General features: G+C 43.3%; 1 protein-coding gene across 1 annotated transcript in view; it reads right to left on the reverse strand.

Annotated features, from left to right (window-relative positions):
* Positions 1–10,440, reverse strand: part of Dcaf12 (DDB1 and CUL4 associated factor 12) — a 31,216-nt gene extending 20,776 nt beyond the window's left edge. The window contains exons 1-2 of the mRNA XM_027930817.2: positions 10,070–10,440; positions 8,740–8,994 (exon numbers count right to left, since the gene is read on the reverse strand). Coding sequence (XP_027786618.1) covers positions 8,740–8,994; positions 10,070–10,147 — 333 coding nt within the window. The 5' untranslated portion in view covers positions 10,148–10,440. The remainder of the gene's footprint in view (positions 1–8,739; positions 8,995–10,069) is intronic.
* Positions 10,441–10,938: the final 498 nt, after the last annotated feature.

Genomic DNA, 10,938 nt, shown 5'->3' on the forward strand with positions numbered 1-10,938 from the left:
AATTACTGGGAAAGCTAAGGTAGAAGGATCACAAATTCACACCAGGCACAGCAGTGCACACCTATAATCCCAGCAGCTTGGGAGGTTGATCCCGGAGGATTGCCAAAGCCAGCCTCAGCAACTTAGCAACACCCTGTCTCAAACAAATAACAAACAAGTTCAAGGCCAGGATGGGCAACTTAGAAGACCCTGTCTGAAAAATAAAATAAAAAAGGGCTGGGATATAGCAAGCTTGAAGCTCTGGGTTTAATCACCAATATGCCCCTCCCTCTAAAAAATCAAAAAGTCAATTCCTAGGTCTCAAAGAAGGAAACCCTGCATCAGTACAGAGGTCCCTACCAGAAACTGCATTATTTCCCAATTTTTCCTGCAGATTTACATACATAAACATGTATATATGAATATTTTTCAAAGGATTTTTTTTTATAGTTCTGGGATCAAATTCCTGGGTTTCACACATGCTAGGCAAGCATTGTACTACTGAGGTACAACCAGCCCCAGGAATCTGCCTTTTGTTTTGTTTTGTTTTTGGTGTTGGGGATTGAACCCAGGGGTACTTGACTACTGAGCCCCATTCCAAGCCCTTTTGTCTGTTTTTTTTTTTTTTTTGAATATTTATTTTTTAGTTGTACACAATACTTTTATTTTGTTTATTTATTTTTATGTGGTGTTGAGGATCGAACCCAGGGCCTTGCGCATGCCAGGCGAGCGCTCTACTGCTGAGCCACAACCCCAGCCCCACTTTGTCTGTTTTTTAAAACAGGTTCTTATTAAGTTGTGAAGCTGGCTTTAGAACTTGTGATCCTCCTGCCTCAGCCTCCTTTAGCCACTGGGAATATAGGCATGTACCACTGTGCTTGATGGCCCTTTCTCTTTATTGAGACAGTCTATCTAGACTCAAACTTGCCATTCTATGCCTCAACTTTCCAAGTTCCTGCAATCATAGGTGTGCACCACCATGCTCACCTGGGTACTTAAGATTAAATCCAGAAGTACTCTACCTTTGAGATACATCCCTAACCCTTTTTATTTTTTTAAATTTTGAGACAGGGTCTCACTAAGTTGTGCAGGCTTGCCTCGAACTTATGATCCTCAAGCCTCAGCCTCTGGGTGGCTGGAAGTACAGGCACCAGCTACGGTGCTAGGCTAGGAGTCTGCATTTTAAACATACACCTCAAGCATTTGTGATGCTAGGGATTTGTGAGTTATGCTTGGGAAACAGAGGTATATACCCTTGGAAATCAAAGATACATTAATTTAAAATGTAGGTAAAAGGAGCCATGTTTATTAGCTCCCAGAACTTTTTTTCCTTTGATGATATGGCATTTCAGGTAACTGGGCCTGGGGGGTATAGTGCAGGACACTGGTCCAAAGGAAGCAGGATCCAACTCAAGTAAATATTAACTGTTTCATTAACTTTCCCCAACTTAGGCTAGGGGTGAACTCAGTAGTAGAGTGCTTGCTTAGCATGTGAAAGGCTGTTGATATGATCCCCAGTATAACACACAAAAAACAGTAACAAAACTTTCCGCAGGTTCTGTTAAAGTACCTCCCAACAAAGCTCTGATCTTATTTTTGCTCATCCCCCAAAGTTTCTGGGCTGTGCAGGAATAGACCCTAAATTCATCAAGCATCATACTGTCAAGCATGTAAAGAACAGAGATTAACAGGGTTATTTATTAATAAAGGCTAGAATGAATCAAAGGCAAAAAAGTGGGGGGGAACCTCAAGAGTGATTCAGACCAGATATACTGGTGCGTGCTTATAATCCTAGTTACCTGAGTGACTGAGAAAAAAGGGTCACAGGTTACAGGCCAGCCTGGACAATTTAGGGAGAACTTGTCTCAAAATAAAATAAAAAAAGGGTTTGAGATATTGTTCAATGATAGAGTGCTTGCCCAGCATGAGCAAAGTCCTGGTTTCCACAAAATAACTGAAAGATTTAATTAGCCCTTGCCATCCAATTCCCAGTTACATTCTCTTTTTCCCTACAGATTTTGCCCTGCATCAGTCAAGTCCATTCAGAGTCCCATAACATTTCTGGTAGTTTCCATGGACCACCTGTTTTCTTCTAACCAACCATTTTCCTCCCTAGGAGATCAACTCTGAATACTCCACCAATGAATGAATCCTTCTTCCTAGAAGCACTCATGGTTTGTAGAAGTGATAAAGCCATTTACATCATAATTAAATTTGTATGTAGCTATGTATATATTCCAGGTAAGCTAAGCAGAGGACAAGACCCTATGATGTAGTTCTAGGCCTTGTAAAGGAAAAACTGGCACTTCCTCTCCTTTTTTGGGGCACTGGGGATTTAATCCAGAGGCAATTTACCACTGAGCTACAACCCCAGCCCTTTTCATTTTTTATTCTGAGATAGGATTTCACTAAGTTGCTTACGGCCTTGCTAAATTGCTGAGGGTGGCTCTGTCTCAGCCTCACAAGCTGCTGGGAATACAGGTGTATGCTTTGGCTGTACCTCATCATCTTGGAGAATTAATTTAAACAGGAGATTAAAGAATATTTTCAGGGGCTGGGGTTGTAGCTCAGTGGTTGAGCACTTGCCTCGAATGCGTGAAGTGCTGGGTGCGATCCTCATCACCATATAATAAAATAAACAAATAAACAAATAAATAAATAAAGATATTGTGTCCATCTACAACGAAAAAAATTAAAAAAAAAAAAAAAAAGAATATTTTCAAACTCCAACACAGTTTGGTTCTTTTTGTTTGTTTTTTATGCAATGCTGCACATTAAATTCAGGGCTTTGTGCATGCCAGGGAATCTCTCTACCACTGAGCTACATCCCAACCCTTTCTGAGTCAGAGTCTTGCTTGCCAAGTTGCCCAGGCTGGCCTTAAACTTGCAATACTCCTGCCTCAGCCTTCTAAGTCACTGGGATCAGAGGACTGTACTACCACATCTAGCTCACCCCCTGCCCCCAATGCTGGGAATTGAAACCCAGAGATTATACATGCTAAGCAACTGTGTTTTATCTGAGCTACACTTCAAGACCCTAAACTCTCATATTGTACCAGATCTAGGTTCTGATCTCATTCCCATAGAAAACAGTTCTTCTGGTAGCTTGAGAAATAAAACCTGTCTTCTCTGACTGTAAGGCCTATCAAAGATCCAGCTAGGAAAAAAAGTTACAAGTACAAGGTTCATGTTCCTCCTCTGCTCACTGCCCAAGTGTTGCAAGCTTCAAACAGACTTGACCTGACTTTAGATCTGATCACTCAGATCATTTCAAATTCTACACTGGTCATTACCTGGAAGTGTAAATGTTTTAAAATGCATGCATGTGTACTTGTGTGTATGTATGCATGCCTGTCACAATAACGGGGGATGTGCGTATTTCTCAACTCTACAGAGCAGAAGTTAGGTATGTGAAACATCCTGCAATATGGGGTTAAGTTCCAGACAAGAACATGTGTCCCAAACACCATCAACATTCTTGTTTAGAAAAGCTGACCTAAATAAAATCTTCAATCAACTCTATGCTAGGGTTGCTCAGGCCCTAACATTCCCCACTTTTCTGCCCCAGTATTGGGGATTGAAACCAGAGGCCCTTTACCACTGAGCCACACTTCCAGTCCTTTTATTATTTTGAGACAGGGTCTTGCTAAATTGCTGATGCTGACCTCGAATTTACAATCCTTCTGTCTCAGCCTATAGAGTCGCTGGGATTACAGGCATGGGGCACTGCACCTGGCAGGCCCTAACATCCTCAACCATTAATTTCCTCATATATAGAAAGAGGGTAACCCAAATTCTGTCAAGCACTACCCTAAACAGGATTTCTCAGGTCCATACCTGTGCTAATCCACTAATACAAGCAATGCCCTCTCAAAGACACAGACAAAAAAGGAGCAGGAAAAAACAAGTATAATCACAGATAAGAGGCATAAAATCATTCTTACTCCTGCTCTTCCTAAAGCTTAACTACATGAATTAACTTTGCACAGAACTTAGGGTTTATGAAATACTGCCAGTTATTTCCACCTTAGAAACACTTCTGCATATGTGCCCCAGCTAAAGGAACTTGCCAACATGGGCAATTCAAGTACTTCCACCTCTGAAATTCTTCCTCTCAATATAGTCAAATACTCTGAATATACAATAAAGATTAATTCTGGGATAAACCTGAGCATCTCTTCTAGACAGAAAATAAAAGGGCTGAAGATGTGGTTCAGTGGTAAAGCACCCCAGGGTTCAATCCCAGGTATGTATGTATGTATATATGTAGGAAGGAAGGAAGGAAGGAGGAAGGGAGGGAGGGAGGGAGGAGGGAAAAGAGGAAGAAAAAAATCCTCTTGGGAAAATAGTTAAGACAAGGTGAAATGAGTAAAATCTGGCCAGAACACAATTAATCTCCTACATGTAATCATACTTTGCTTCCCTGAGTATCAAGGTGAGTTTTATATTCTCCCTTTAGGATTTCAGGAATCTGAATATGTAAATTCAAGGATATAATATTATAATAGAAAAAAGCAGGGCTGGGGATATAGCTCAGTTGGTAGAGTGCTTGCCTCACATGCACAAGGCCCTGAGTTCACTCCCCAGCACCACATAAAAAAAAAAAAAAAGCAGCCCTGACAGTCTGATACTTTTAGCTAGGATTTTGTGTCATGGTGAAAATAAAGAATTTCACAAACACCAGCACCAGAGAAGATGACCCTATCTCTCTGTTTTTTAGGTACCAGGGATTAAACCCAAGCGCACTTAACCATTGAGCCACACCCCCAACCCTTTTTGAGACAGGGTCTTGATAAATTGCTGAGAGCCTTGCTAAGCTGCTAACGCTTTGTCTGAACCTGTGATCTTCCTGCCTCAGCCTCCGGAGTTACTGAAATTATAGGTGTACACCACCATGCCAGGCTCCCCCCCTCTCACCTTTTTTTTTTTTTTTTTTTTCAGTGCTGGGGATCAACCCAGGGTCTCATGAATGCTAGGTGATCACTCAGTCACTGAACAACTACCTCGGCTCCCATATAAGGTCACTTGTACCAAATCTGAACAGAGATTGAAACATGAACATTGTCTAAACCACAGAAAGATCAAATCTGGCTAATAAAAACGACTGCTTCATCATTACCAATTCCAGCTTTAACCACCCTCTAGACAAGATTAAGATTCAAACAAAGGAATCTTGTCCCCACCAAAGCACTTCCTAACAGTATCTGATCTGGAGCCAAGAGTTTTATTTCCTCAAGACTTCCCCCAGACACCTAACATAAGCCCCAAGTTTAAGTTCTTTCTAACAACCTCTGAAAGTCCCCTTCCTTTCCTTATGGTTTAGGTTTCTCTCTCTCTGGAAAGAGCAATTATATCTTATTCTACTACAGGAGGGTCCCTGGTATCTTTGGCTAGAGGGCATTATGATGGAAAATTCATATCTAAAGCTAAATACCATATGGGAAAATAAATAAATAAAAATATGAGCTAAATACCTCACCAGGGTGTGGTGACACACACCTGTAATTCTGCTACCAAGGAGGCTAAGGCAGGAGATCCAAAGTTTGAAGCCAACCTCAACAACTTAGTGAGATCTTCAGCAACTTAGCAAGACCATTTCTCTAAATAAAAAATAAAAAGGTCTGGGGCTGGGAATGTGGCTCAGTGGTCAAGTGCTTGTGTGTCATATGTATGAAGCCCGGGGTTCAATGTTCAGCAACAACACCACTTAAAAAAAAAAAAAAAAAAAAAAAAGGCTGGGGATCTGGGGGATGTAGCTGAGTGGCAATACACCCCTGGTTCAACCCCCAGTATAAAAAAAAATAAATAATTACATTCAATTAAATAATTTAAACTATATATGCCATACCCTTCATAAGCCACGACCCCTGCAAACATCCTCCTTTCTTATTCTTTTCTGTACTGTTTTCCTGAGTTCCCTGCTTCTTCTGTAGCAGTTTTGCTTTTGTCCTGTAAATGTAGGTGTTTCCTAAGATTCTGTATCTAGCTCCTCTTTCAGTATCAAAGGCTCTTAATCATTTCTGACTCAGTCCTCCCTTTGAAAATCTAATAAAAATTAAGACTTGCTTCCCAAACCAGCCCCCATAATCCTGCCCAGAAAATATACACATAATAAAAATTTTGCAATTTAAGAAAGTATATGGGACTCAAGTATTAAGAGTGCCTTCTCCTCTATAATAATTTCAATAATCCCTGATATATGATGAACGACTCCCAAACCACTAACTTCCTACCCTTTCTCAAATTTCAACTAATAGACAGAAAGCATAAAACTAAACTCATCTTCTCTCAATCTGCTCCTTAATACTCACCCTGCCATCTTTCCAGTTCCCCAGGTTCAACACATCAGTATTAATTTTGACTTCTTCCTCCACAACAGATTGTCTGAGCACATCATCACCTACAGATTTAACCTCTAAGATGTCTTAAATCTCTCCTCCCCATCCTCTCCTTGTCACTTGCCTAATTTGGCCCTTCATTACCGCTCATGGTATACACCATGGCACTAGCCTCCTGTTATTGCTCTCCTGGATGCATTACTCCAACCACATCACTCCCCACTAGAAATCACTGAGCCACTGCCTCCCCACTCCAAAAGGAGTAATATCCTAGCTAGATATTCAAGGGCTTCTATAACCTGATTCAGTCCAACTCTCTTATAGACAACTAAAACTTGTCATACTAGAACCTCAATATCTCTCATAAATAGTGATACCTTTTCACTAGATACTCTAGAAAAGCAGTGTTGCTGGTTCTCTGCTTTGGTTCTGGAAGCTATGCAAAGAAAAATACTAGAGGTAGGTATTAAGTTAAATTATCACTTAACATGCTCACCTTCAAAACAGTGTCAATAAATTCAAGAAACAAGAGATTTTGATGTTAACTCAGATTACCATTCAGCAATACTGCTGGGAAAAACACTATGGTGCATGTGTAAGGAGCAGAAAGAACCCTTCCAAGCAGGAAATTCTTTTTCTACTCCAAGTGACAATGACGACAGTTCTCAAGCCATCAGTGGGCAAGCTGAGAAACTAAGAAACAGGAAGCTTTGTGGAGGCTTGCTACTACTGTTTAGTTTTGGAGGGCTTCTGTATAAGACAAGCAACTTTCAACAGAAAAGGAAATGAAAACTTGGCCCCAACCACCATGGTATTACTTCCTTCCTCAAAACTGTTTAAATTTAGTTGGGTGCAGTGGTGCGCGCCTACAATCCCAGCAGCTCAGGCAGTTGAGGCAGGAGGTTCATTAGTTCAAAGCCAGCCTCAGCAAAATTGAGGTGCTAAGAAACTCAGTGAGACCCTGTCTCTAAATAAGATACAAAATAGGGCTGGAGACATGGCTCAGTGATCGAGCCCCCCTGAGTTCAATCCCCAGTTAAAAAAAATAAATTAATATTTTGCCTTTTATAATACTTCACCTAAAACTTAAGATTTTCTTGATCTACAGGATCCTTCTCTCTTTCAACTGACCCCATATGTGTTTAGCTTTAGTGTAAATTTACTCAGCCATTATGACACTACATGCCTATTCACACAGGGTGAGGTGAAAATGGAGGGAGCGGCTGGTCCTAGTCATTACCCACCTCCAGGTCCTCCCTATTCTCACTTGCCATTCCTCTGACATTGTGCCATTTGTAGTCTTCGGTTCCAATCGTATTCACTATTTGATTTATTTTATCCTTGCTAAAATTGTGTTGGTTACATAGCTTACTGATAAATTTTCCCCTTCATTTGTAACTGTCTCTCTCTCCCTCTCTCTCTCTCTTTCTTTTTCTTTTTTTTTTTTTGTTACCACAAATTGAACCCAGGGGCACTCAACCACTGAGCCACATCCCCAGCCCTCTTTTTTAAATTTTAAGACAGGGTCTCACTAGGTTGTCTACAGCATCTCTAAGTTGCTGAGGCTGGCTTCAAACCTATGATCCTCCTGCTTCAGCCACTGGGATTACAGGAGTGCACCACCATGCCTACCTTATAACTGTCACTCTCTTTAAAATTACTTCCCTTGGATGTGTGTGATGGCACATACCTATAATCCCAGACACTCAGGAAGCTGATGCAGGAGGATCACAAGTTTGAGGCCAGCCTCAGAAACCTAGTGAGACCCTATCTCAAAACAAAAAAATAAAAAAGATTGGAATATAGCTTGGGTGCCCCTGGTTCAATCCCCAGTACCAAAATCAAAACCAAAACCTCAACTCTAGAAGATGCATTATATACAGAGGATTAGGAGGCTTAAAGATGTGTTATTTTGAGGCTGGGGCTCAGTGGTAGCAAGGCGCTGGGTTTGATCCTCAGCACCACATAAAAAATAACTGAGTAAGATATTGTGTCCAACTACAACTAAAAAAAATATTAAAAAAAAAAAGGGCTGGTGTTGTGGCTCAATGGTAGAGCACTCGCTTACAAGTGTGAGGCTCTGGGTTTGATCCTCAGCACCACATAAAAATAAATAATAAAATAAAGGTATTGTATCCAACTCCAACTGAAAAAAAAAAAAAAAAAAAAAAAATATATATATATATATATATATATATATATATATATAAGCCGTATTATTTTGAAAACATCAGAAGATGCAGAAGTTCTGAGAAAAAGAGCAGAAAGAGAGGAAGTGGTCAACAGGAGGGCATGGAAAGGAGAGTTAAGGGAGTTCCTTTTCAAAAGAAACTAATGGGGAAAATGAGCAGTGAGAGGTTCTGGAGCATGCAGAGATATATATTCAAGAACTAGGATAAAGTTTTCCCCTCCAGACACTTACCGTGTTGCATTTTGTGCCACACACCACTTGCCTATGATTCAACCATTGAGATGCAAACACTTTATTGAGGGTCCCAAGGTGAAACTCTCTCTCCTTCAGGAGACTGGGAAGTTGCTGTGCTGCATATCCATGCAACACTCTAGAGTAGTTGGTTTCATTCTGTAGCCTGACTTCCCGGTTCTTCAGGTAGTACACCAATGATCTCTTCACTGGGGGAAGTCTTTTCCTCTTGTGAATCGAGTGATCCCAGCCAAACTATGAAAGTAACATTAGAAATCAGGACTTTGTCTACCTTTCTTCTGAACAGGAGATCCTACCATATTAGCAAAATAACCAAAACTCACCCTGCAGAATTTACATACAACAGAAATACGAATATAAAAGAACAAGGACCTCAGTTCAGAAAGTTCAGTTTAACTCTTACAACAGCGAAATGATGTTGCTCATAGTTAAACCTATAATGGAAGTAGAAAAGAACTGAAAAAAAAGGTTTACTAGACCTTCTGGGAGTGAAGGATTCAAATATTCTTTACCTATCCTTGAGAGCAAAAGAGAGGACTAGTGGTTCCCATACCCACCTGGACTGCATCTCTACCCAGCCCCCTTCTCCCTCTTAGCCTGTATTCCCCACGGAACATGGAGGGTGTAGCTCAAGTAGCCAGACTGGGTCCCAGGTCTTCCAGGGATGTGCTATCAATGGCGGCTCCTCTATCATTACGCCCGCGCTCCAGGCAGTTGTAGAATTCGAAAAATCAAATTACCAACGGGGTAGGCGGATGGGGAAATCAGAGTCCGAATCCAAGTTCAAGAAGCCCCCCCCGCCCCCCGCAAAGAGTACGGTGTTGGGATGACACCTGGTAACTACTGTTTCTTCTAGGGGTCCAAGTGCCAGAAGCCCAGCTCAGGCGTGGGTATCCTTAGTGACACTATTTCCTCAATGAAGGTAGCAATCGGCCCGCTTCACTGTGCCGCTGGAAGGTGGACTTCCCTCTCCCTCTCATTAATTTCTGGGAGTTTGATTTTGTTTCCGATTCCTCATGACTTATATTTTCTCTTCCTCCAGAATCAAGATTCCGGTTTCTCCTCAGGCCCTATTCCTGGCTCATGCCTCCTAAGGAAGGTCCCACTTCTGAGTTCCCCCTTGCCTCTAGACTATTTGCTCTCCAATGAGGTCCTGAGGGACTGGCCATGACCGCAGGTCCAGGCCCAGGTCTTGTCCCGCCTCGGACTACGGACCTTGGACCCAGATTCCTGTCCTTGGATCTGCAGACCCTAATCACGTCTTGGTGCCTCAGTCTCAACGCCCAGATCCCGGTTTCAGAACCCTCACCTGCGGGCCCTGAGCGTCGCTCCCAGCTCCTGGAGAGACAGGTGCTTTCCGCTTCCTGCTAACTGCTTTCCGAGCCATAGTGGGCAGCGCCGCCGCGGCCCCGCAGCCACATGGGGCGGGGGAAGCGAGGGGTAGCAGGAGAGCCGGTCATATACTGGGCCCCGGGGCCGCGCGCTGTAGTGCGCCCGGCCCGGAAAATGGCCCAGACCCGGGGCGGCAGTAGAAAAAAGGGAGGCGGACAGAAGGAAAGGAGGAAGGGAGATTCGGGGTTGGGAAGGGGAATAGGAAGGGGGAAGGAAAGGTAAAAAACAGATTTCAGACGACCGACTCTGGAAAGGACGGCGAGCGGCAAGAACCAAAACACCCCCTCCCCCCTTCGCCCGCGCTCCGTCACCCTTGCGCAGCCGCACTTGGCGGCGCGTCGCCGCAGAGACGCTGCACGCACGAGAGGGGCGGGATTTAGGGCTCCGTGGAGAATTCGTAGCTGTTGCCGAGCTTCCGCCTTCCCCTTTCCAACGGTTGTTTGGCGATCTCGGGCGATGGACCAGCTGGGGCCAAAGGAATCTGGCTTTTGGCCGCAGACCTCGGACCCCAGCCCGCCCATCAGTCCGCACCCGGAAATGAAGACCACCAGCCCTGCTCAGGGACGGAATCCCTCCCAGCACACGTCCTTACCGTTACTCAGGTTACCTCCCACCTAGCACCCAGCACCGCTTGTTTCCCCGAAACTGTCACACTGCCGGGACTCCTAGGATTGGATATTGAAGGGCAAGTGCACACCCCATCCCACCCCCTTCCTTATGGTGGGACTTGGCTTGGAAGCCAGGACAGCGTGGCTAGACTTTCCCACCGCCGAGAACCTGCACTGC

The sequence above is a fragment of the Marmota flaviventris genome, chromosome 13 (assembly GCF_047511675.1).
Source record: "Marmota flaviventris isolate mMarFla1 chromosome 13, mMarFla1.hap1, whole genome shotgun sequence".
Taxonomy (NCBI): Eukaryota; Metazoa; Chordata; class Mammalia; order Rodentia; family Sciuridae; genus Marmota; species Marmota flaviventris.